At 33.8% G+C, this 27,953-nt stretch overlaps 2 protein-coding genes across 3 annotated transcripts; one reads left to right on the top strand and one right to left on the bottom strand.

Annotated features, from left to right (window-relative positions):
- Positions 1 to 1,992: 1,992 nt before the first annotated feature.
- Positions 1,993 to 22,120, bottom strand: LOC110699569 (vacuolar protein sorting-associated protein 53 A-like). Of its 2 annotated transcripts, XR_002506936.1 has the most exons (26): positions 21,962 to 22,120; positions 21,541 to 21,607; positions 21,236 to 21,330; positions 18,550 to 18,606; positions 18,228 to 18,378; positions 16,609 to 16,679; positions 15,978 to 16,102; positions 15,365 to 15,525; positions 15,088 to 15,229; positions 14,535 to 14,598; positions 12,624 to 12,809; positions 12,441 to 12,482; positions 11,304 to 11,408; positions 11,149 to 11,208; positions 8,572 to 8,649; positions 7,601 to 7,708; positions 7,409 to 7,474; positions 6,406 to 6,483; positions 6,192 to 6,325; positions 6,010 to 6,103; positions 5,316 to 5,393; positions 4,849 to 4,911; positions 4,203 to 4,271; positions 4,037 to 4,132; positions 2,939 to 3,492; positions 1,993 to 2,784 (listed from the first exon to the last, which is right to left on the bottom strand). XR_002506936.1 is itself a non-coding variant. In XM_021877066.1 (25 exons), the coding sequence occupies exons 2-25, from the start codon at positions 21,605 to 21,607 to the stop codon at positions 3,199 to 3,201; spliced, it is 2,484 nt and encodes an 827-aa protein (XP_021732758.1). In that variant the 5' UTR covers positions 21,962 to 22,120; the 3' UTR covers positions 2,843 to 3,198. The 2 variants fall into 2 exon arrangements, 1 of the variants encoding a protein (XP_021732758.1); XM_021877066.1 differs by lacking the exon at positions 1,993 to 2,784 and having other exon boundaries at positions 2,843 to 3,492.
- Positions 22,121 to 23,346: 1,226 nt separating this feature from the next.
- On the top strand, positions 23,347 to 26,744 carry LOC110699760 (putative F-box/LRR-repeat protein At3g28410). Its single transcript, XM_021877277.1, is given in 3 exon segments — positions 23,347 to 23,586; positions 23,710 to 24,066; positions 25,860 to 26,744. Coding segments are annotated over 3 exon segments (711 nt in total). The 3' UTR covers positions 25,974 to 26,744.
- Positions 26,745 to 27,953: the final 1,209 nt, after the last annotated feature.

Raw genomic sequence — 27,953 nt, 5'->3', positions numbered from 1 at the left:
TTTTGGCGGTAGCATTCATTTCTAATTTTTCGAAATCAGTTTTTTCATATTCATCCATAGGTTTAGGGATTACCTCATTGTTAGCATTCGTTTTCGTAATTTCGTAATCTCCTACTTGTATAATCCGCCATACCTGATAGTTCTCTGCTTGGATGAAGATTTCCATCTTATCCTTCCAATAAGGATAATATTTGCCGTTGAAGAATGGAGGCCTTTGAATGGATGTACTCCCGAATTCCTTTTCCTCTGTGTAAGCCATTTTCCCAGGAACTTACTCAACAGGGTTGCCTGCGTGCTCTGAGTTCCCGCTCTGATACCAACTGAAAGTCTAACTGGCTAATACAAGAGGTGGGGGTGAATTGTATTTGAGGTGAAATCTAAAAACTTTTGCGGAATTTAACTAAATGAAATAATGACGAGAGAAGATATAGGCTTTTCTAAATTTCCACTATGTAATCAAACTCTTTACAAGTGAAGATTCAAACCCGTTAACAAGTTCCACAAACTAGGAACTTGTTCCCAACTCTCACAGAAGCCTTCAGCAACGAAGCTTCCTTGACCTCACTTTACAAACTCACAATCCCAACCCCTAAGTACTTGAATACAATCTGTGATTACAAATACCTATTGCACTCAAGAATATAAGAAGGATAATAACTCTCTTTATGTTATTAGAAGGCTACTGGAATTTTTATGCTCAAGAGTTATGTTTTGCTGAGATAGTTTGCATGAGTATTTATAGAGAAGGCTTAGTCATTAACCTCCACTATAATCACGTCCACATGCCAACATCCCACTAACAACTTGTGGAGTTATCTTGACAGATGGTGATCATGAAGGAGGTTTCCTAGCCTTATCTCACTAATCCACTATCTCAACAACTTGATAAACATTAGATATGATAAAACGTATAATCAGAGATTTTCGCTGCTTGCTAACTTTATCAAATATTTGTTTAAAAAGATTATCAAAAGTTTGTTTAAAAAGATTTTATTTGAAAAGATAAATTTATTATTTATATTAAAACAACTAGATAATTATCTTCGATAATTATCTTTATTCAAAAATAGATGACTAAATAGAACTTTTATAAATTATCTTTTCTTTAAGAAATTATCTTTTAAAACTAACTTTTATTCCAGTAGTCTTTTTAATAACATAAGTCATTGAGTTCCTTTCCGACTTTATATTATTGAGTGCTCACAATTAAAACTAGAACGTGAAATTTTCATGAGGCTATTTAGAGAATGCTACTCCGCATCCAAGTTCCTACTCCGGAACGAACTTTGCTTGAACCCTTTATTCACCAAAGACTCAAAACATTCATTAGTCGAGTTTGTCAATTTGTCCATCAAAACCAAAAGGATCAACAATGTTGATGGAAATGAGACAAAACCATAGCTATTTTTTTCCTCTTTATCAAGTGAAGCATTTGAAAATAGTAACTTATTTTGGATCACCAACGCCAGAGCAACTCAAACAAAAGACTTATATTGAGTCACCACCACCACCACTTGGAGTGATCATGGATGCTTTACTTTGGCTATTCCCTCAGCTAGATAGCATTCGATTTTCATCTCCACCTGAAATATTGGTATTTACTTCGTTGTTGGATTTATACTTAGCTTACGTTTAACTAGTCTCTCTGTCGTTGTTTTGATATTGCACTTTTACACACTCCGCTTTGATCTTTTTATTGTGCAAACATATAAAATCAAGCGTGTTCAATCATAGTGTTGCAAGTAATTTGGTACAGATAGTGTAAACATTTTAATTCATTCATCATGTTGTAAAGATTTTATTAAAGCTAAGCTATCAGGCTAGTTAGTCTAAGTAGCTTAGCTTGTAGTTTATTTTGTGTGGAAACTTTCATATCATTATCTCATCTTTGTGAATTGTTTCAGTCATCTTTCGATGTTATTGTTCGGTTCATGTACACGGAGCCAATGGAACGCAGCACAAACAACTGTGTTTGCTATGCATCGGATCTTCCTATCAATTGTTGGCAGCATGCATTGAAGATCATTGAAAGAAAAGAAGGATTTGATGATGATAATTCCATGGAAATGTTCTTCGATGCAGGATTTTGAACTTATCGATTTTCATTGAGCCAATAAAGGTAAAGTAGTAGGTTTTTTTTTTTTCAACACTTCGAGTTTAGTTTGGAACTTCTTTTTAGTTTCTTTGACCAAATTGGACTATGAATGTGTTCACAAATTTAGCTAGGGTTGGGTTTTAATAAGTATGTGACTGTGTAGTTTCACTTAGTGAATATGAATGAATGTTTGGAAAGTTTTTACGAATTTAACCACCAATATAATAGTAAAATAAAAACAAAGACAGAGTTTAGGAATGAAGCTAAGTTTAGAGCATGGTATAACTAGTTAATTTTTTTTTTTTTTTTTGGGAAAGAGTATAACTAGTTAAACTAATGTAACTATTTAGAATGAATAACCTCACAAAGATAAAGTAACTAGTTTTTTGGCCCGTGTAATACAAGCAATAACTCGCAATATATGAAAGAAACAACATTAGGATAACATTGAATTACAGATAAAGTAACATCCTAAAATAATAATCTGAAGTGAGAAGGGAACGCGTGGTGATTTAACAATTATAATCGGTTAGTTCGTTTAAAGTTTTTTTATATACTTTCTTTTACTACAAATGTTTTTAAAACTTTTGAGACTCCTTATATTCAAGGGGTGAATTATTACCTTTTTATAGAGCAACTCGTTCTGGACATTGTAATCAGTTACTCAGCATCTTCAGCTTATAAGAGAGCTGCATGTTTATTATTGTCAAAATTAACTCCTAACACGATATTTCAGGCGTACAAAACTTGCAAAATTAATATGAAAATCTATTCAAAAAAGATATATAGATCAAATACACGAGAAACTAAATTCTCTAATACAATTTAAACAAAATTACTTACAGATAACAGCGCATTTTACCAACAAATACCCACAGAAACCAGCTGGGACACAAAATTGATCAACAACCCACATTCAACAAGTACCGCATATACATTATCAACATTCCTCTCCAACCGCAAGCTAATAAAGATGGTTTCTTAGAGTTCCTCCAGGCAAAAATGGAAAAGAGATGAGGTCGTATAAGTTGATTAGTGAGAAGGATGGACAGACAACTGAGACAAAAAATGACTTTCCTTTTGCACAACCAATAATAAGATCCTCATGGATTAAAGAGTTTTCTGAAAGGCCCATCCTTTCTGTCCTTAGCTGCTTCAGTTAGTGCAAGGAATCTCTTGAAACCAGTAGTGGCTGCTCCTCGACCCAATGCAGCAGCTCTTGCAAGCACATCCTCTCGAGAAGCAGCAACAGCTGATGTAGCAGGACTGCTTATAGCTGGCACTGCAGGTAGAGCAGGGGCAATTGTAACAGCAGAGGCCATTGATGGATGCTTGATGCTTGGACCATGTTTGTTAAAATCATCTAGTATGGTTTGCTGGTCAGCTTTTTTAAGACCCTGCATTTAAAAGTGCATTTTAACAGACATCAAATCCAGATTCATTAAAAAGAAAAGTGCAGCTGAAAAGGGGAAAGAAATAGCATAGGAATAAATCCATTAGAACTCATGTTTCAGAGTGAGCCGCCAATAAACACATAAGCAGGGAAAATAACATATGGCAGGATGGCAATAGTCACTAAAATTGAACTACATAGTTTTTAGTTTTCATACTTCAATTAATACTTGGTATTCCCATTGGTATTAATCTTAAAAGAATTACCACTAGGCCTATACTACAGCTTCTACTCTCAAACCATGTATCATTTGCTGCTCCCATTTATAGCTAAGAAAGTAAGAAGGGAGTTAAACTACCATTCTCAAACTCTGGATGGGGTGGCAGCGGTTTAGTAGTTTGAGAGAGCATGAAAGATAAGCTATTGTCTATTGACATGAGGAAGAGAAGCTCGTACACACAACATGGTAGTAGAGTAAGCTGTAGCAACAATATAAGGGAAAAAAAGTTTTCGGCAAAGAAATAAAACAAAACAAAACAAAATATAACCTTGAGCTCCAGGATTCGCTGAAATTCTGACGTAGTTCCTTCCGGTAATAAAGCACGATAAGTATCTGCTACGGAATCTAAAGGAGACAATATAACCTGTCCAATAAAATGACAGTTAGCCGATGCAACAGTGTTCAAATATGGATCACCATTATCTTTTACTCACCTTCAAAAGAGCCTCTGCTTTACTCATCTCACGGCTAACGTATTTGGAGTAGTTAGCAGCACCAGATGTCTATGCACATATCAATCATGAAAAGGATTAGTATCATCACATAGAGCTACAGCTGTGGGACTCGGCACCAAACTCAGATACCAGGAACAGATGCAAGTACTTTAATAAAATATTTCCAGCTTATTTTACGACCACTGACAAATCATACCAATGGAACTAAATGGATACAAGTTCACACATAAAATAGCTACCAGTCAAATTTTTAAGTAGTTTACTACTATTTGGTTTTAAAACCAACAAAATTATGGAAAGAACACAAGCATAATTTAAGAATAATATGAACCTATACAGCCCTATATAAACATCAGGAGCACAGAAGCCCCACATAGTTCAGCTGTTGACCTCAATTGAATTTGTAGTATTCATTTGCTCAAAATGCAGCTTCATGGTAGTTTGGAAATAGCATTGCATTACCACAATTCCGATTGCCATACAAAGATTAAACATGATTACTTATTGCAGAAATTTATAAATGCCCACCAGAATCCCAATCAAAACAACTCGGTGGATGCAAAGGCAGTATCATAGTTGGAGACTAGGAGTTAACAATCTCACATTAGTGAAGTATATAACTTACTTGTTTAGCAAGAGAAGGAACCTCCAAAAGAATTGTTTTCACAGCTTGAGTATCCAAGAGCATCTGCAATAGAACAGCATGTGAGTTTTATGTTTGTGTTGTCGACGTTAAGATTTTATCTACTTGGCTACTCCACACAAAATAGAAAGACATACTAGGATATAGGATAAACAAATAAACTATTTCAAGACCATTATATAATGCACTCATTCTTATAATTAGCATGAATAATGACGTATGTTACACAAAAAGTTGCAGGATAAAAATAAAAAATTGAAATCCACAAAAGCTGATACCAGTATAGGATCTGAAATGGAAGAGCTAAGATACAGCTCAACTTTTACCAATACTTTGTATCAGAGTTTACCATAAATCTTTTTAATACTAGATTTGGTGGAGATATCATCTCAACAAATAATCACAAAGAAATATCAAGAAAATTATCTACACTTATTTTGACCAAGTACCTGCTGGGCTCCAGTTTCTGATATCTGCTTGCATTTAAAAATGTTCTGGTAGAAACGGGGACCAAGTGAAGAAGCAAGCTGAAAAGAAAAAAGGGGAAAATTAGAGAAAAAAAAAAGGTTCGGACTAGTAGGTTTATGCAATTTGGTATCCAGGAAACAAACAGGAAATTTAAAACAAAAGAGTAAACAAACAGGATACAGCCATTCTGGCGATAATTTCTATAACTATTAAAGATAAAATTATAAACAAAAGGCAACTCCAAAGTCCAAACTATACATTAAGTTCTTGATTAGTTGACATGAAATTGCACAAAAAGTAAAATTTCCTCAAAAGTAAGAAACTATAGAGTTGTTTGCCTTGGGAGCTATACAGTTGTTTGGTTGGCAGCAACGCAGAAAGTGTAACTTCCTGTAGAATGTTCAGCTTCATGTAGTCTGTAACAGTTATATACAATTACTGAAATTATTTATCCTTGAAATTGCAAACTAGTAGGAAGTTAAAAGTCACCTTCTTGATTTCAACCATCCAAGAAACTATTGACAACAAAAATTTTGGAGCGAAAAAGAAAAACAGGGTCCTTACTTGACTAACATTAGCACAAACAAGTTATGCATGAGAATGCTCATGAAACCAAAATAGATGAACGAATTAGTAAATAGAAACAAGCAGACAAACTTAATCTCCTTAATATACCTTGTCCAAGAAAAACTGGAAGTAAATTGGGGACAGAAGTGTCCCAAGTATAGGTATACTGCTTGTAATTATTGTATTTATTCCATTTACATACCTGCATGAAAAGGATGCACATTACATGTTGAGTTCACAACAATAAGCCAATAACATCAATTTACAAATCAAAAGGAACTAAATTTTACTCTGATTGGTCGCCAACACTTTCAAGAGTTGCCCATAAAACACGCGTCATAGCAGCCATTTCAATATCAAATTTAGTTTCCAAACCTTGCACCAGTGTTATCAATGATTTTGTAATTACTGCTGAATATTCATCCTGCTTGATTGCATATTATTAAAGATATGACATGGAGAAGTCTTGCAACTAATATAATAATAATCAGCATACAAATTTACCTGTACTTCTGACATATCAACTTTATCTGCAAATACGGGTTCAATAACCTTAGCTATATTTTCAGCCAATTCACCTGACTATCAACAAAAAAGAAACAGATTAGACTATCAAGATATCACAAGGGAATTTCTTAACTATTACATTGAGGTCCAGGATATTCTACTTGTAGTCTTGAATACATTTAAATCTCGTATCTTGAGACTTCTAAATGCAGTATGGAGCTGATAACTACAGACTTCAATCATGAACATGAAGAATATTAAGCGGAAACAACTAATTAAAAATGTCACTAGTGCAGAGAGAAAGAGAGAATGAAGGTATATAGAGCAGAAACAACTAATTAAAAATGTCAAGGTCTATCCTCATACAAAAGCATAAATTCAGACTCTTAGACAATAAAATGAACTCAAGTCTCATAATAATAGACTAGTGAAAAGGAGAATTCTTTCTCTGACAAACATGAACAATTACTCTCCTTTATGATACTGTAAACAAAAAAATTTATTATATTAACACTACATTTGAACTTAGCAGTATTAACACTAGGATCACCAAAGTCCTTTATTAACAAAAGTTTTTAGTAACAAAAGCATGTTTTAATCTACTATCAAGAGGATCACCAAAGTTCTTCCTAAGGTGACCATTTAAACTTAGCAGAAAATAGTGAAAAAAAACTGACTGCAACAATATTCATAATGTTAACCAAGAGATGAAGCATTAAGCTGTTAATAAAAAGCTCATTATGAACCTAGATTCAATCATAATTTGGACAAGATAGCTCATTGATTTGGCTCTCTTTGTGAAAACAGGGTCAGCAGATTGAACAGAAGTCAAACGCATTGCAAAACTCTTTAATCAGCTTCCAAATATCTAACTTAACAGCTTTTGACAGTTAAGATCTTATAGAAAGGCAGCAAAATTATTGGTGCAACTGCTTCTGTCAGGCAAAAAATTCAAGATATCAACCCATGAACATCCAAAGGTTGGCTGAAGCGAACTCACCGTTTTATGACAGTATTCAGCAGTGTTCACAATATAGCAGATCATCCTTTCATCTTTTTCAGATGTCTGTTTGAAAAGTGAAAGAAAGCACGGAAAAGCCAAATAAATTTAATAAAATAATAAAATTATAGTCAGCTGCGATGGAAAAAAAATTAATCCAGAAACAAGAAGTTGAAGAAAACAAGATCAGACCTTAATCTGTCCATCTGTTCCAGTGGCCGCAGCCACAATTCCTGTCCCGCCCTTTGGCAGTCTGGCAAACAACTTAGTTGCATATGCTTTAAGAATTTTTTGAAACACCTAGTAAGAGAAAGCAAAATGACATCAATTCCAAATAATTATTAATGATTAAAACTCTTAAAACTAACAAAGCAATTATATAATCAGCTACAAGCCAAGGGAAACGAGTTGCTACAATAATACTATAGAAAATTGTTAGTTGCATGCATCAACTTGATGATCACAACACGTATAAAAAATCGAAACACCAATATCAAGATGAACAAAGGCCACAAGTCAACAGGGCACAAGACGGTTCACATTATCAATTAACGCCCCCAGCTTGTTTAATTGTTCCACTCTCCCTGCAATTTAAATCTCTTCCTATAACCCATAGAAATTTGCAATAGCCAACAAAAATATGAAAGCAAAAATAGACACTCATTCTTCATCATATACATTAATACATATAACGTAGAATTAAAGCTTTACAATATTTCTGACAGACATGCATCACGTAGAATTAACGATTTATGATATAAGACTCATGAGTGATAGTTTAGATTTCAGATGAAATGATTCAAAAAGATCTCATAGTGTAACTTCCAAAACATATCAACATGAATGTTGTAGCCAAAAGTAGTCTTTACTTGGCTTCAGTTTTTAAACTTTAACACAAATCAAGCTACAAGCTGAGAGAGTCTAGATTTTTTTTTCTTCTGACCACGACAAGCTAAGGGTCTGTTTCCTCAACTAGCTAAGGGTCTGTTTTAAGCCAAGCTGCTCGTTCAATCTCAACAAATCCCCTAGCAGAACTATTATTTTACTATGGCACAGCATAACTATGTATATCTCTTTGGTAAACAAAAGCATTCACAAAAAGAAAACAGGTGTAAAGCATGGCAAGACATCCATTCTCTTCAGTGATAAGTGAAGAAAGGCACCTTAAACAGATTAAATAATGTCTGGTTCTTTGTCAAAGCACTGCATCTCTTCAAGCTCCGTCTGATTATCAGAAAGACCTAGATATCACAACACAGCTGAGTTAGTTAACAATAATAAAAGATAAAAGGGAAATTCTTTTTGGTAACATCCAATTTTTCATTTTTCTCCATGGTAAATTGGCTAAAAAGTTATTATCATTGGTAACATTGAATTTTTTGTTACCAAAGATAATAGCTAAATTTAATAAAAATCTTAACCATGGTTAATTATTTAGTTTTTAAATGATAAAATTATTTTAGAAATAATTTTGAAAAAAAAAAAAAACCAAACCATCACCCAAAGCAGCCACCACCTGACTAGTTACCCCCCCTCCCCTGGCTGGCGGTGCCAGCTCCCCCACCTCCGCCGGTGACCCCCACCCTTCCTCTGCCGGTGACCGCTCACTCCTTTCCCCGTATTCCCATCCCTCCTCCCACTCCCCCGCAAAACCATCTATCGACGACAAAAAATGCGGTAATTCGTTTTAATTTTCTACCTCCTCCCTCTGAATTCCCTTTGCCGACCTTACGTCCTTGTCCTCACTCAAGATTATATCAAAGAATCTGTCAACAATCCAAGGTTATCCAACCAAAGAAATAAGGGTTTCGGTAGGTAGTATTGAGTCGAAGGTTAATTAAGAAGGATTTATGGAAAATAGGAAAGAGAAAGGGGAAAATAATGGAGAGAGAAAGATGGGGGAGGCAGGTGCGCCGGCCAGGGTAAGGGCTGGCCGCCGGCACGGGAGAGGCGCCGGCGCTGCTGGCGTGGAGGGAGATGGCTGGTGGGAAGGGGTTTTTTCTTTTATTAAAAAAAAAAGTTTGTTAAAAAAAATATTTGAATTATAGGTTTTATCTTTATTTTAATTGTTAATAAATAAAAATATCTAACTATAGTTAAAGATTCATTAAAAAAATCATCATTAATGTTATATATAACTTAATATCAACAATACAAGTTTACCAAAGATAATAGTTTATTTTACAATTTACCAAAGAGAAAATTAAAAAATTTAGTGTTACCAAAGAGAATTTCTCAAAATAAAAAGTAAAAAATAATGACACAAAAAAATAAAAGCTTAACACAAGTAAAGTGGAACCAAATAAGATTAAAAAATTACACAACAAAGAAAAAGAAAAAAAAATCCTTGGATGCTATTAAAACAGGAAAGACCCCTTAAACAACTTCACTCTTGTACAAAAATCCTTTATTCCTTTTTGTTGGTTACGCTTTCTACTCTCATCCGTTCTTGTTTGCTCGTTACACTTTTGCTTTAATATTCTATCAAAAAAATTCTGCAAATACCTCGCTTACTTCACTCTCTTTCTTACTATTTTTATATAAACCTCACAATACTCTCTCATTTTCTTACACAAAGCCCACTTTTAACACTCACTCTATCCTATTCTTACTGGTTTCTGTTACAAGTTGCAACTGCAACAATCATTTAGGAACTGAGGTAGTATTCAAGTAGTCACGTGCAATAATTAAAAGTAAAATTCATCAATTCCCAAAATTGTTGCTATATACTTCTTATTACAAAAGGTTGAATACTTTCAAGTAAAATAGAAACAAGATTAAGTTCAACCACTAATGATGACTATTTTTCGGTTCTCCTCAACTAAATAAATAAATTTTCAGCAAGTTAAAACAAGTTAATTCAGCAAAGAAAGTTATGTTCAGTTTCATTTTATTTTATTCTTTTTTTGTTCCATTTCCCCACTTATGGGATTAAGGCTTTGACTGATTGATTTTTATGTTTCATTTAGCAAAAAATAAGTTAAGGAAAGGAGAGCCTAAATATAACAAATGGTACAAAAGGTTGAAACTTGGAATATCATTCTTGCTTAGGAAACTCAATAAAGACTAAAATTAATTAGTACTCCGTATTGTAACATTAATACCATAAACTACTAGTTGCATGTTGAAAAGGTTGTCATTAACACATTTAAAAGAACATTTTATGCAAACCATTAACTGGCAATTGTATATGTTAACTAGCCTAGATCACCTACATGGTTTTGCAGATGTTAAAAAAACACACACCCACCCCCACCCCACACACACATTTCCCTAAAAAAGTGTTTCTTAATTCACTAATCCCCCCATGGATTGCAATCCGAAAAAGACAAATTTATACATATGAGTGGTTGGCTCATTTTAATATAAAAAAGTGTTTCTTAATTCACTAATCCCCCCATGGATTGCAATCCGAAAAAAGACAAATTAATATGTATGAGTGGTTGGCTTATTTTAATAAAATTAGGTAGCGAATTGAGTTCTCAAACTCAATCTTAAACAGCAAATACATTAACACTGTCCCAAAGCATCAGCCCTAAAGAGGGGGAAGTGGCTGGATGTTATGATAACAGAAATTTTGTTTTAAATTTTTAATCCAATATGCAGCAGTCATTTGTTACTTCACAATAAGTATTAAGTGCAACAGTTTATTAAGTCAGTTAAATACAATTTATCAAACTAATTCCAATCGAAATAAACAAGTTCACAAGAATATATATGAACAAAGAACTTATATGTACCTGCATGCTACTGGATAAGATATTAGTCTGGCTTCCTTCTTCGGTATCCCAAGTTTCTTCCTACAGTGTCCACAGGAAAATAAATACCATTTCAAGTTTTCAACATATACAGGGGTGTGGAAGGGAAATGGAAGGCATGAATTTTAATATAATACCTGAACAAGTTTCTCCAGATGATCCATCAGTGTTTTTTCTTCCAATTCTACATACACGTTTAGATGAGGTTCAAAGCAAGATGAGATGATTCCACGGAAATTGAACTGCAAATTCATCAATTGAGGAGTTAAGTTACCCTTATCAGGTCAATTTCAAATCAATGATAAAAAAAGATCAAGGCGCACTGGAAAAAAAAATAATAAATAAATAAATAAAATAAAAACTAAATTTAAAAAGCGGAACTAATAAATAAACCCATGGTAAATTCAACCAAGGCCCAAATTGTAGAAGTTAAAATTATGAATGTGAGCAAAATAAGAAAGTAAATTTATACTCATCCCATTCTTTTTTGTTCTACTCACATCCCATTTTAGCGCGTTCTTTTTTGTTCTACTCACTTTGCTTTATTTTATTTTAAGCCTACCCCCTTTACCATCTTACCCCTTTTACCCCACAATAATTACACCTTTCCACACACTAAGTCACTAACTCTTACTTTATTCATCATTTTCTTACACCCACCCACCTTTTTACCCTCTCTTACTTTATTTCAGTGAATCATAAACTCGCTCATTCATATATTTTCTAAAAACTGAGTAGAACATAAAAGAATGGAGGGAGTATATAGTTTAACTGAGTAGAACATAAAAGAATGGAGGGAGTATATAGTTTGGTTGTATTGTAATAAATGTTTGTTACTACTCTTGTTTGACCCCTTCTCTTTCTACCAAATTCCAAATATTTTATACAACATTACTACATTTGTTACTACTTTTCATCTCCATGCCAAGCACAAGAGTAAGTCAGAGTAATAATTTGTATATAATTATTATAAATATTAGTGGTTTACTAGATAACGTTTCTTGTTCGACCAGTAAACAGAACAGCCAACATAAACAATTTAAGGCATCAAAAACCAAATAAAAAGTTAATCGATTCAGATATAGGTGCACCTACCCACAAATCCTAACAATAGCTCCTCCTTAATAGAATGCAGTAACTTAAAAGAGACAAAATAGTGAAATACAATAATAGGTGAGTGCTAGTGTTCCTGAACTAACTCACAAAAAGGGTAGTCAAGCTTGCTCTAAACTTTTTTGTCAAAAACAATGAAAAGAGAAGTTGAAAATGTTTACCCCAGCTCCAGGCACAGAAAATTCTTTAAGACCGTCGGTTTCCTGTAATAACAAATCCAAAAGCCAATGACAGCAAATCAGGAAGGGAAGGTTTTTTTTTTTTTTTTTTTTTTTGAGAGGAGGGAGGGGGGAACAAACATTCCAATTGAGTTTATAATTAATACACTATATCCGAATACATACATCAGTTCCACTGCCTTGATTAGCAGCGAGCTTCTTTTCATATTTCTTTTTGATGTCTGATACAGCTTGACTGAAATTGGGCCCTCTTTCTGTGTCATCAGTGTCATGATTAGTCTCTTTAGCTGGTGAACTTCCTCCAAATTTCTCTGCCAGTTCTTCTTCAAACTCCAAAGTTCGCTGAAGCGCCTATCAAATTTTACAAGAGCGAATTGAGCAACAGAAAAGAAAGCAATGTGCATACAATATGGAAAATGGAATATAAAAATCTCAGGAGAATAAAAGATTTGAAATAGACAGAACCTCAAGCTATCAGGCTTTCAGCCATTTGAAATTCTACCAAAATCATGCCATATTGACAGAAAACCATGGGCATAAGGGAACTCACATCCCATAAGCTTCTGTAGCTGTACATGACATTTTGGTATAGATTATTTTGTAGCAGAAAGAGGGTGAAGATCCAACCTTGATGTTATTAGAATCAGTTGGGAATCCTATTTAATAGGCTCCAATGTATAGGCATTTAACTAAGCTCATGGGTCAAAGCCCGTTCTGAAAAAGTTGAATAAGGACATTCCAATATAGATTGTGCAGATGTCGGGTTATATTCCATAATATTTCCTATGATTTCTAAGCTGGTCCACAGACTCTACACTGAGTTTGAAGCTTCTCAAATATATTTGAAGGTTCACATGGGTTTCAAGATGGAGATTTACATATTACATTCTTTTATGGAAGCATAAGAATTATAAAGATTATGAATCCTATTAATTCAGGGCTGGATAGCACATAGTGGTGATTAAATATAGTGCCTGATTCCAATAAGGTAACTGATGTTTTCTGCAATAGTATGTTGAGTGGTTGGAAAGGGTGAAGAGAGAAGAGGCTACATAATCAATTATGACATCCAATCTGTCTTGCTTATTGCTTTCACAAAAGAGGGTGTTAACTATTAAGAGCTCTTCTCCATTAATAAGAACATGGTTTTTAAGATACATTGACAATGATAAACTAGGAAGCTGTTAAAGGCAATAACTGACACTTCTATGAATTTCATTACCAAGTACAACATACTGTTTGTGTTGAGGACTACAGGCCTGTCTCGTGTTATACTATTACCCTAAAATGAATATTCAAAATGTTGAGTAGATTGAAATTGGTGCTTTTAAACATCATCTCCTTGGATCAAGATGCTTTTGTTAGAGGCATTATGTGAGCAGAGTTATTTGTCAAGATGTCTAAAGAATTATGGTTCAAAAAAAAAAAAAGGGCCTTTCCAGATAACTTGTGAAAGTAAATTTGAGGAATGCTTTCTCTATTAAAAGTTAAGTGTTTTACAGCCTTTTTCCTAATTCAATTAATTGGATTAAGACAGTGGCTTTCCTTCCTCTTTTATTGGCCTCGATGGTCTCTTATAGTTTCTTCCAGGAATAAAATAAAGTCTTACTTTCTTAGACAAGGAACTCTTATTTCCCCACTTTTATTGTGTGTCATTGTACAGAAATTTTGTCATTTGTATAGATTTGGGTTAGACCAAAGTCAACTATAGCTTGGTTTTGTAAGTGAATAATCCCTTTTTAGCTAGAGCTTTTCCCCTTTAAAAATTAGTTTTTTTGCCAGCAAAAGCCCTCCTAACTTCATTTTGCGGTTTTGATTATTTTTCATCTTTTTATGAGGTAAAGGAGTGTATGACTCATATGAGCATAGTCGAATTGTCCTTAAGCAACCCAAGATAGGCATGCAGACCAGTCTCCAAAGTGTTGCTAAGCTGTATTGCCAGGGAATGTCAAAAGATTTCTAATGATATTAAGTACTCAGTAGTTGGAACAAAATTAGAGGTAATAAGAAATAAGACCACTTCTGAATATAGAAACAATTTAGGTATTAGAAAATCATCAAGCATCCACCCCTTACCAGCAGCAGTGTCCCCACATCTGGTTTCTCCTTCATGTTATCAAGTATTTCCTCAAGTTGTGTTCTGTTACAAAAAAATGTAAAGAAAAATAATATCACTTTACAAGATATTTATATAGGATAAGTATGCATGACAGTTTTCTTTTTTTTTTTTTTTTTTTTTATATATATATATATGATGACGATGAGGTAAGTAAGTGGACTAGCAAATAAAAGATAGAAGCCAATGCCTAATCCTATAGGAATAAATCATTAAATCATATATCAAACTAAACATTTGATGCTCAACAGCATCTTATTGAAGTAGAACAACATGTCCAAACGAAAAGGTAGAATGTCAAGCAATCAATTACTATCAAAAATCCACTAAATAAAGCATGCCAGCAGGAAAAGCCAGTTAGATGTTGTCAATCCATCGACCCATATATTTCCAAAATAAGAAGACCATACAGGTATTGGTGATAATTAAAAGCACATGTGACACTGGCTAGAATAAATAATTATTTTACTGAATGCATAGAGTTTAAAATTTTAAGAGGCCAAGACCACTGACCTCGTGAGCTTGCAGAATTGAATGCATAATAAATAAGGGACATGCCATGAAGAAGGGAAAATTTTCCATATCTCCTCATTTGTTCTCAACCGACGCTTGATCCAAGCATATCTCCTTTCCGTTTTATCCAACTTTGCAAGTTCTAATTTAAAATATATATATAAATAGAAATAAGCAATATTTACGACAATTTTTACAGAAATCAAAGAGCAAATCATTTTGTTGATGCAGAAAGGGCTACATCAAAAATAAAGGGACAAAAGTGAAGGATACTTACCAGCTCCTTCGAAAATTTGTCTATAGGAAGTAAGTTCCCTGTTGCAGAATATTTTAACAAGTTCTTCTCGTACAGAAGGCTCCAATGCATCAACCACCAAACAAGCATCTGATAGCTGCTGCAGTAAATTAGTTTCTTCTGTCTCTTTCCCAGTACCCAGGCTGAAATTGCAAGACATAATAAACAAATGAGATAATATATACAATATAAAATAATACCTGTATACAATGAACCAACATCAATGAAACCAATTCTTACAGATTCAACATGTGTTGAGATTTTGCAAACCATCAACCACCCCTCATTAAAAGTTGTGAGTTTTCTCATCTTACAAATTCAAGTTATAATCATTCTCAAAGTTCAAATATACATGTCCAAAAAATAAATCTAAAATCCATATTCCATAGTCAAGCTAAAGTAAAATTTCTATCTAGGCAGATATATCTAGATCCAGATAAGGATTTATTCATGATCAATGTGTACAACACATATTATTTTGAAGGACTTCAAATTGTACGAAGAGGGAAACCAGTCTCTTTCCCTTATCACCTCCCAAATAAATTATAGTCCAACTCCACATATCATGAAAAAAGGAAAAAAATTCCAGCAGTACCTTGAGAAGTCAGAAAAAACATGAGACTTCAAGATTTGTTTAATATTCTTGAACTTCTCTCGCAATTCTGTTATTTTAGGGACATCCCTATAGGCTTCAAAATGACTGCATAACTGATTTACTGCCTGAAACAAATCAAGAGATAACATCATCCACACTAAGATAAGGAATGTGTGGGACAAGGAATAAATGATCAAACAGAAAATACGGAACCTATAAGACAAGGAACACGAGAGAAACGTTGACTCAAACACCTCACAACCATAAAAAATCACTTAAAATTTTTGTGTTATTAGAGGCAAGTTATGCCATTAAAGCATGTATATCCTTCAGCAACATTGGAGTCTTCAGACAATAAGTAGACGTACAATGGAAAAACCACATAATATGTTCAGACTATACAGAGAAGATTCATCTGCTAACAATACAGCCAAACAAAAAAGAAATGATATATTTTCCATAATTCAGGTCAAATAGTAAATCTGAATCCCAAAAATATATACAAGGAATGTATGTACGGGTGGGAAGGACCATGGATCCTCCAAGGAGATAGGGGAAAAAATGTAAAAGCTTAAAAAATTATTGACCTCCTAAATAGAAGAAAAACGCTTGCCCACTGGCAGCTTGGTACCTCCAATTGAGCAGCTGCCTCCTTATATTGTCTTTTTGAAGCCATCACTTGAAGTTGCTCAACAGCAGATACTGCCAAAGCATTTAAAAGACATTATGTTAGCATGCTTTATTCTCACCTAAGAAATAGAGTATAAAAATCTGATTGACTGATTACCATGCGATATTATACAAATTTTCTACATCAACTACATGAATTGGATATTAAAGCAATTATACCTTTGTTAGAGCCATAAGAGTGAAACAGTGAATGAAGTCATAAAGCATGACATCCCAGAAAACAGCAAAACATGTGTAGCAATTGGCAAGTTTGTGGAGGTCAGAATCTATAGTCTTCAGACTATCCAAATAAAAATATAGAAGCCTTGGTGTTTTCATCTATGGGAACAATTTATTTTAAGGACTTAGAAGCAAAGTTATCAAAATCAAGATTCTACTTTGAATCGGAAAGGCTCTCAGAATCGAATCGTAGAATCTTACGTACATGCATATTGCATAATCAAGACATCATATCCAAATGTCACTGAATATATTTAAATTATAAATTAAAAACCTAATTATTCATAGAATATACTTGTTTGCCCATTAAGCAACCAATAATTGACAATATATATTTATAAATAACTTTGTAGGCATGTTTTAAATTTGTAAGGTTTTCTCTGGTTAAAGAGAAATGTGTAAAATAACGTATAATCGTAAATGGATTGTATGGACATACCTAAATCATAAAATCGTAAGATTCTAAGGTTTAAATTGGGATTTTGATAGCTATACTTAGAAGATATGAAAGTTCCTCCAGAAATGTGTTCACTAACAACATATTCCATGTAAGAAGAACAATATATAATAACCAAGGCCGTAACATATACCCCAACCCCCTCCCCAAAAAAGTCCAAAAAGAAAGGGGAAAAAAAAAAAAAAAAAAAAAAAAAAAAAAAAAAAAAAAGCTTGCTATGTACACATGTTTGATTCAAAAGGAAAAACAAAGGTCCATAATTCAAAACTACTTTTAACCAAGAGGGGTTTATTTATCTTCATGATGTGTCACCAAATACAAATTAATGCAGCGTTGTCTGAAAAGAATATGAGTTAAAACATTGCAACAACAAATATGTTGAATCTAATAAGAATATCTAGAGCAAAGTACTAGGAACTCTTGTTTGTTCATTGTATTGTTCATGTATTACCACAACAATGAAAAACATAGAGATTAATAAAACATGAATCCTGCATTTCTAAGAGTAGCAACTTACAGATATAAAACCATTAAATCATCTCAAACATAGAACAAAACCAATGAAAGTTTGTATTGTATGATATGTGAATGATAGTATCATGGTAGGCTCTTGATCTTTGACAGATTATACAATCGTTATAGTATCTAATTTGATTCTTTGGATTAGTTTTGCAGTTAAGTGTGAAGGTGGAAAATACTTATCACGAATTTTTCTTGTGGGTACATTGTCTTTATATGATCCTCAATTAGACAAAAAACAATATGAAAAGAAAGCAATAAATCTGTTTTTTTTCCAAGTGCAAAGACCAGATAGTTAATGGTCCTGGATGCTAAATGTGTGAGACGCTAAGATCAATGAAAATAAAAAGGAAAAAAAAACCAACCTAACATGGTAAGACGATGAAGTGCTGTAATAGTAGTTGTTATGTGCTTCTTTGCAAAATCGAGCTTCTTTATGTCACGACAAATCTCCTGAACCATTGTCTCACTTTGTTCAGCCTTATTTTTTATCTCCCGTATCTTGTACATGAGTTCCTGTTTAAAATTGATCAATCAATTAATCCAATCAGAACAATCAATTAGTGGAACAGAAATTAGGGTACAATCAATTCCGGATAATCATCCAGAAGAGAATTAGAGCCAATCAGTCATTATATATTAAGTAAAAAGTCAAGTAATATGAGTCCATATATTGGGAGTACAAACCTCCACTGCACGCGTAGCAGCAGCAAGATCTTCTTTGGCCTTGGTACCTGAATTACTCTAAACTACAGGAAGTTAGCAATCAAAAATTAAGAGTTCAAAAACACACAGCTTCACCCTAGAGAGTGGAAGATTTGATGCTAGTAGAAAAGTTTTCACAGCTTATTTCATGATCCTGAACCAGTGCTCCCACCTCTCACAATAACTAGTACCCTCCTGATAACTTAGTAACCCCCATATTGTGAGGGAAGGGAGCCTTGGTCCAGGACCATGCTCATTAATACTCCTTTCCAAGTAGCATTTTCCAAAACAAACCTTAAACACTAGAACACTACTAGTACAGAAATTATAATCAAGCTTTGCTGAAACCAACAACCAAAAATGGAAAGAGACTGCGTAAGAGGAAAATTAGGTCTAAACTAAGAAGGCCACAATTTGAATCTCAAAAGGTAAACACGTTTTAGAAGAATTGAAGATTCCAAAATACATAGGTTCAACTGTTCAAGAACTGTAAAAAGGCACCCTACTTGAGAAATGGCACATAAATTCTTGAGTTCTTTGGTTTCAGATTAAGGACATTTCCTCATAAGTTGTATATGAGCTAAGTCTAGCCTGCTCACACCAGCTCAATACTAATGAGCTTTTTTCTCTTCACCTCATGAAATCCCTTAAAATGATCATACAACAGTTTTGCACCAGTCACTGTCTCACCAAATGCCTTTGAAAAGCCCATATCAATAAATTTCACATCTGATTTTTTTTTTATGCTTTATAATTACCTAGATACCCCCACTTTATACCTTTTAACATACTAAACTTCCCTAAATACCCTTCACACATGCTTTTTCATTGTTCTCACTGGAAACAAAATATTGTACTCTATATAATTATTCCCAATGTACTTCACAAATGTTTTTTTTATACTTCCTTCAATTTCATTAAAACCCGTGAAATATAAGAAACGAACACTTAATAATGGGACGGAAGGAGTATTTATTTTTACAAAAAATAAAAAAATAATAAATAATAAAATATTAAGCGCATTCTGGGCAAAGATATGCCCGGCTTCCACCCTGCCAGCATAATTGGCATCAATGAGGATGAGGAACAAAAAGAAACATTTTTCCCACCCCCAAAAAGATTTAAAAACAAAAAGTTGTAATGATAAAAAAAATTAGTATAAATAATGACTACATGGGGAACACATGACACAAATATTCAATATCAGATTCTTACACCAATGTGTGAAGGATCGTGTCTAGTAGACACAACTTCTCTCAACCACTTTTCCAACTCATTTTGCAAGGACCATCTTCTATCTTAAAATATATCACGATGTTAAATCTAGGGTGATTTTGAAGCATACTGTGACATAGTATTAGGCACGATGGCCGCAAGCCATTTGCATTGCCTGTAAATGTGGTTCCACAACCATCATTGTGACATCAACCAAGATTTCAACCCTCCAATAAATCCTATGAACTCCAATAAGGCATGTACCCTTCATAAGAAAAATATTATGTATTCAAAATTCTATTAAAAGTTGATTGCTTGGTCTAAACTGCCCCCACTCTTCTTTCACATAACTTTATTTTGACTCTAGCCCGCTACAAGGTCATGCACATCAATTATGCACCCTAAATTAATACGCGCCAACTTTAACAAAACCACACCAAGCCTGATAGAAAGAAGCCTGCAATGGAGTTCTTTAAATACAAATAGTAGTCTTTTAAACTTGTATGCAGTTCATCGTTTGATCTACCCAGTTTTGTACGTGGCTGAAGATCAAGCTCCTAAATCAAAATCCATCTAGAATATCAAATTTATAAACTATAGGTATTCATTTTTACCTAGCTGCATTGCTCACTTTACCTCTATATCAATTACAGTCCATCCTTCTCCAACCTTGTGCAATCTTAAGTCAACTTGTCTGAACACTAGTTTCCAAAAATTTAACACTCACGGCTCTCATCAAGCCTATTAACAAGAATACTCTTACTACACTCAACCTCCTACACTCTTCAACCTTTTGCAGTCTTCAGTCACCTCGTCTGAACACTATTTTCCCAAAATTTAACGCCCATGGTTCTCATGAAGCCTATTAACAAGAATACTCTTCCTACACTCTTCAACCTTTTGCAATCTTCAGTCACCTCGTCTGAACACTATTTTCCCAAAATTTAACGCCCATGGTTCTCATGAAGACTATTAACAAAAATACTCTTCCTACACTCAACCTCCTTAAACAACCTTCTATAAACGAAATTGAACTCAACAGAGCCTCATTTAACAAAATCACAACAAACTCATTCTACTACAAAATAAAATAAAATAAAAAGATTTATACATCACCATCCAATCCAAAATATGAGAGTAATGTTTACTGAGAGTGAGTTTGGAAACGAGGATTACTGCCAAGGGATGATAAAATAAATGTGCCATTCCCTCCTAGCAAAAGGTAAAAATGTTTTCCACCCTTGGGGAACTATCTCCGCTTGTACAACTACTTCCCACCCCTTTACAAACCGCATATATCAAATTCATCATTTCAGTCAAAAATGCTTCCCACCCAACCAAATGAAACCAAAGTGAAGATACCACTCATACCAGTAAAAAATAAATAAAAAATCCATCAATACTTCCATCAAAACTGTAGAATGCAAATAACGCAAGGACCAATAAACCTTACCTGCTGTCGAACAGCTCCCAGTATGGAAGCATCCACTCGACGGATTTCACCATGAATCTTTTGCATTAGAGGCTCAACTCCAGATAACGATGCCTCTGATATACCAATATTATCACACAATCAGCAATCATTCAAACAAATGCAAAATTATAAGAAGTTCTGAACTACAATTTCACCAATCCCTTTCCAAATAACACTGATAAATGTATCAAACTCCAACTTCAACGACTCGAATCAACGGAACTACAAATTCCTAATACAATTCAACCAATGTAGGTAAACAGAAGAAAAGCAACAGAAATTACCTGTAGGAAACATCTGGTTAATGTATTCAAGAGCACTTGATTTATCCATAGATCGAGGAACTGACATCTGTTCACATTACATCAATCAATACTTCCGATTATCAATCAAAATCAACACAATAAACTACAAATTTCAATCAAATTACATAATTCAACAACAAATTAAGAACAACAGATCGACTAATTTTCAACTAACATAAATAAAAAATATATCAAATCATAAACTAAGTATCATATATCAACATTTAAGCTATGAAAATCAAAATTTACTCGCATAAAATGAAAATGTCTATTAAAATTCATACTCCTAATCTACCCACAAAAAAAATAAATAAATAAATAAATAAATAAATAAATAAAATTAAAAAATTTATAGTAAATTGAAACTCAAAATTATTGAATAAACTTGATGAAATCAAACCTTTTTATCCAATTCGAGCTAGAAAATTCGAGTGATTGAAATTTCCAGTTGTTCAAAGATGAGTGAGATCAAACATCGAAAGAGGAGAGAAAGTGAGAAAGATCGGAAACTATCGACGTCTTTCTTTTATTTTTCTTTTCTTTTCTTTTTCCGAGGTATTAAAAAAAAAAGGAAAATAAATTTATTTTTTTTAATTTGCAAATTTTATTTTTTTATTTTTTTGGGGTTTATGTGGGGTCCATTGAAGGTCATATATAAAGACATAAATTGTCAGAAATACTGCGTTACACTTTAGCTTTTCTTTCTCCTCAATTGAAACCAAAATTTTTGATTGATGATGATTTTTGGAGTCAAGAATTCTTCGATTTAACCCTAATGCGAATTCAATTAACAGGCTCGAATTTAATTTTAATTTTAATGTGAGCAATTTATTTTAAAATTTGAAGATTTATAGCTTTTTTTTCTTTAATTGCTCTATAATTTTGTGCTGATGATGATTTATATATGCAAGATTTGGTGAATTTTATGAATATTGTGATTTAATTAATATACATGTCAATTTTATGTAATCTTGATTCGAGAAAACTGTAATTGAAAGAAATGTGAAACAGAACAATGTGTTTGTAAGGGTTCTTGTTTTTTTTTTTTTTTTTTTTTTGGTGGGTTTTTTCTGTAATGTTGAATTTCTTTGTAATTAGTGTGTAATTGTTATACGGAATACTAGGTAATTCCCAATTCATGCTCGGATTTTTTGTAAATCGGTATATATCGTACTTTTGGTTCATGTAGCCAACTCTACTTATGGAGTTATGGGATTAAGGCTTTGATGGATTGATTGGTGTATATCCTACTAGAGTACTAGTCCTGTATAATGTGTTTGGGATGATTACTCAGATTGAATAATATGATTTGATAGTTTCTGCTTCAGCATGATACTATATGTTTCGAATTCCTGTTGTGTTTCCTACTTTCCTGTGATTAATGATGTAAACTGGTGACATTGACAAATGGAATTAAGCTGTATATTTCAATATTTCTTCTATGTGGGGAGGTTTTAGATTAACATCTTGTAGACTTATTCTAGGGAACAGCCGACCCCACTTATGGAGTTATGGGATTAAGGCTTTGATTGATTGGTATATATCGTACTAGTCCTGTATAATGTGTTTGGGATGATTACAGTCTCTGCTTCAGCATAATACTATATGTTTCGAATTCATGTTGTGTTCCTACGTCCTACTTTCCTGTGATTAATGATGTAAACTGGTGAATTTGACAAATTGAATTTAGCTATATATTTCGGTAATTCTTCGCAGATTTTAGATTAACATCCGTCGACCTTTTTTAGGGAACATATGCATAAATTGGTATAGAAGAACGGTTCAATGGATGTTACTTCTAAGAAATGTAAGAAAAGAAGCAAAAGGGCCTCTGCTAATAGAGTAAGAAAGAGAGTGAATCGTAGAATTGACTATATTTCTGACATGCCGGATCATGTGCTTCATCAAGTTCTTTATCACCTCCATCCCAAGGATGCTGCTCGAACGTGCATCATGTCTAAGAGATGGAGGCAAGTATGGAATTCATATCATACTGTGGATATTGACCTGTGTAGCTTCGACAAGGTGAAGAAAGTTATAAAGAAATAATACAAAGATCAGATAATTAATCGGCTGCATGATGAGCAATTGCATAGTATTCACAAGTTCAGGTTGTGCTTTTCTTATTTATGGGAATGGGATGTAAAGAATTCTGATGTAAATGATTGGATTGTTTCTGCTATTGCGAGGAATGTTATAGAACTTGAAGTCCACGCCAAAGCTAGGCATCGGTCAGGACTACAGTACTTCACTTTGCCTCCGTGTGTCATGTGTGGAAGTTCCATTACTGCATTAAGCTTATATGGGTGTCTTATACCTGCCTATTCAGTAAATCTTCCGCATCTCCAGAAGTTATCGTTTAAGAATATGGAAGTCTCCCTGCTGCAGTTCGAAAATCTGATCTCTGGTTGCCCTATGATTGAGGACTTAAGGCTAATAGAGATACAATGCTTTGAATTGAACGAACTGAGTATCTGCTCTCTAGACAAGCTGAGGCGAGTTGATGTACACAAGTGTATTCCACTTGATTGTATTGTTATTGAGGCTCATTGGCTTGAGAACTAAATTTATATAGTTTTATTCTCACATTATGAATTTGTATTGGTTATGAAATCTTAAGGATTCATTGTAAAGGATCAATTAATAATTTTGGGGCTTGTTTATTATTGACTGACTTAAGTGAAAAGTTTTCACAATTTTTTCATGGTTACCATAAAGGAAGCTCAATATGTAATTAATTTTTGAAAAAGCTTAATATGTTATGGTCAAAAGCTATATGTAAGTACAATGCCTATAATGCATGTCAAACCATTTAGTTAATTGTCTAAAGCTGACATTTGCCAAAACTGAACTTGCAATTGACTTTGAATGGCTTGTACATCAAAACTCTTAAATTTGTACATTGTACTTATATTAGCAGGTGCTAAAAATTTGGCTTCTTTTGACGTGTCTCCGCTGATTTGGTTTAAAATTGTTTGCTGATGACTAATTAGTTTTGAATACATTTTAGGACTTAATTTGCTTTGTATATGTGATGCTTGTTTTGGGTGGTGATGTATGTTTTAGGTTATTTTTGGGAAATTCGGGTCTTATAAGTTAAGGGTTTGAAATAGATCATGATGGAGATATCAGTTTCAGGTTATGTAGTCAGTGGCGGATCCAGGATTTGAGTAATAGGTTGTCCCATCATCGTCTATTGACCGTATATAATATTAAAAAATAGTCAAAGCTTGTATGATTAGCAAAAAAAATACATAAAAAAAGCAGGTTACTTGACACGTGTCTGCATGTGAATGGTCTATTTTTTTCTAAAAAAAAATTAATTAAACAATTCCCCACCCAGCCCAACAGCCACTTCCCAGCCCAGCCCCAACAACCACCCCCTCCTCCTACACCACCACCAAAACCACCCTCCTGCATGTGAATGGTCAGCAAGAAACCCTTGAAGAGCACTAGCCCTTGAGTATATCGAACTAGGATCTCCTTTCCAGATAATTTTAACCATAGCTAACTATGTCAAGTGCCGCACCGGCCTCCGCCCACCCAAAACCAGCAGCGAAAACAATGCATTTTCACATTTTCTTTGCCATAACATAAATACATAATAGGTTCCTAATTCAATCCATATCAAGCCCATTCATAATTTAAGCAAGAATTCCCAATCAAAACTTAATAATTCTCTAAAACAATCCAAATGCCAGTATAATTTGCAACTAGAATTCTCAAAATTCAACTTAAACAACCTAAAAATAATTAAATTGATTGCAATACAAACTTAAACATGCTGAAATTCCATGATTTTGAACAATTAGCAGCAACATAGATCTAATCAAGTAGAAAAAAGATAAAAAGGAGAAAAAAAATTAAGAAATGGAACCTTAGGTTCGTCATTAATGGCGGAAATGAGATCAGAGAGAAGATCAAAACAGAGAAGAAGATCGGGAAATTTGTGAGCAGCAGAAGCGACAATGGATTGTAATTGAGCAACATACATCAAAGTATTGATTTTCCACAAAGTATGAGCCACAGATTGACATTGACGGACGAACCATATATTGGCGACGGTGAGAAAATGGAGTGACGGAGTACGGAGCTTAAATTGGCTGGTGAACGGTGGCGGGGCTACGGGCCTGCGGGTGGGGTCTGGGGATTTCGATTTAGGGGAGTTAGAGACTTAGGGTTTTACAATTTGGGGGAAATGTTCTGAATCCCAAGTTTTAATTTCTAAATGTTGAAAATTGGGTGTGAGGTTATAAAGCAAAAAAAAAAAAAAAAATGTCAGTAATGGGGTTTGAACCCACATCTCGCGTGTGATGGGTGGTAAAAAAACCACTAGGCTGCAAGCTGAACTTCTTGACATTTAGTGTTTAATTTTTTTATAAAATAATAGGTTGTCCTATGACACACTATGACTACACGTGGGTCCGCCCCTGTATGTAGTGAATAGCAAAATGACTTGACTATAAATAAACATGCCCTTCTTTGGGATGCTCTAATTATGGTTGATTAAAAAAGGTTAGTGACTTGTGCTATGAACAAGTTGATAGCTGCTGTATTATGAACAAGAAAAGAGCTGAGTTTGTTTCCCTTTTTTTTTTTTTTTTTTTTTTGTTAATCGTGCTTAGTCTTTTGAATTGCTCGTTTCAGGCTACTTTGATGTAGCTGTTTTGCTTTAGCGACTGCTTGCTGCTTTGTTGAGATTGTCTGAGGTATACGTTTGTTGTTCTCTATCACACTATCAAAGCTATGGAGCCATTTTTCTCTTGTTTTACTGTCTGCTGCCTTTTTGGGAGGTACATTTCACATAATTTTCATTTGTTCATTTTTATATACATAGAATTGTTGAAATGTGAAAGATTCTCTGATGTAGGATAAGCCATAGTTCAGCCAATGGTTGAAGTATTTATTTTAGTGATTTGGTTTATTTGTGGGTTAATTTTCAGTATCCTTCATTGCAGAATCCCACTCCTTGGGTTGTACTTTCACTTCTTCCCATTGTTGGAGGGGTGGCTCTTGCATCTGTGACTGAAGCCTCTTTTAACTGGTCAGTGAGATAACTTTCTGACAAGATTTTGTGCTTTCTATTTCCAAGGATCCCGCTGGGTTTTCAGCATGAGTATTATCTGAACCATTTGCTTAATATGTTTTTGTTTTCATGAAGGGCTGGTTTTTGGAGTTCTATGGCTTTCAATGTGACAAACCAATCGCGTAATGTCCTTAGCAAGGAGGTCATGGTAAAGATAGAGGTAATTCCTTTTATTTATTGCTTCTGTATTAGTTTTTCTTCCATGCTGAGAAAGCTTCATTATGGGGAATTGTAGAGAATTTTTCAAACTCAACCTTCAGCCCCACTGTGATCATGTCTTTAAGCATGGTGGCGTCCAAAGGGAAGGAAGCTAGAGATAAAAGAGTCGTCAACAAGTTTTAGGAACTTGTAAACCGTTCACGGGTGTGAAGGTTACACCCCATTCACGATCACGGAGATCGCTAACTCTATGGTGGTCCGGAACCATGACTCGATATTCGGGGATAATGGTACGAATCCAACCTAAAAAAGATTGAACCCGCCCTAAATCAGCCTCTACTTAATTCTTATGATATTCATGTGCGTCTTTCGACCAACATACATACATCAAATTAGCCCTAAACTTGTTTAATCTAAGTTGGTTGATAATTAATGTACAATCAAATCTATTATTGGTGATCACTTGAGTTAAAATCATATTAAGCCTAAATCAAATTATTAATTATCTTATTAGACGTGATTTCAAGTACAAATTCCCTTTAAAACTGCAAGAAGGGGCGTGATCAAGCAATAACAATAATCAAGCAACATAGTAATTGACACAACAATCATCATCATAATCAAAACATCATAATCAATATAATCATAATCTCATCAAAACATGATTAATAGCAAGATCCTAGGCATGATACTAAACAGATTAACAATAAACCCTAGCATATCACTAATAAAAATCATAATCAAAACATTAGCCTAAACATGATACTAGAAACCAACATGATATTAGGAATATTAATTAACACCCTAAACATGATACTAGGAATTAAAAACAACATCCTAACATGATTTCTATATCAAAAGAATAATTAAATAATCGAATTACTTACTTTGATGCCTCGTATCTCTTTCTATCAAAACAATAAACACGTTAGTAACTTCAAGAAAGATCAAATCAAATAAACCAAAATAAATTAAATAAGAATTGAAATATAGATTTGGGACCAAACCTTCAAAACTATCAACGTTTCACGTCGAAGTCGAAGGCAACTTCGAGATTAGCTAGGAGTATTCGAAGCTCGTGATGGAGGTATGGTGTTAGATAAGGGAAAAGTATTAAGGATGTATTAGGACTTGTTTAGGCTAGGCT

Source organism: Chenopodium quinoa, unplaced genomic scaffold (assembly GCF_001683475.1).
Source record: "Chenopodium quinoa cultivar QQ74 unplaced genomic scaffold, ASM168347v1, whole genome shotgun sequence".
Classification (NCBI taxonomy): Eukaryota; Viridiplantae; Streptophyta; class Magnoliopsida; order Caryophyllales; family Amaranthaceae; genus Chenopodium; species Chenopodium quinoa.
Note: the sequence above shows the minus strand (reverse complement) of the source record. Positions and strands in the feature narration are given on the sequence as shown.

What these genes read in the sequence shown, in the direction of transcription:
- LOC110699569 (XM_021877066.1), bottom strand. Translation starts at nt 21,607, where the DNA reads ATGTCAGTTCCTCGATCTATGGATAAATCAAGTGCTCTTGAATACATT. An exon ending in ACAAATTTTCGAAGGAGCTG is followed by an intron (nt 15,230 to 15,364) that starts GTAAGTATCCTT and finishes ATTTTAAATTAG; the next exon opens with AACTTGCAAAGTTGGATAAA. An exon ending in CAATTCTGCAAGCTCACGAG is followed by an intron (nt 14,599 to 15,087) that starts GTCAGTGGTCTT and finishes TTTTTGTAACAG; the next exon opens with AACACAACTTGAGGAAATAC.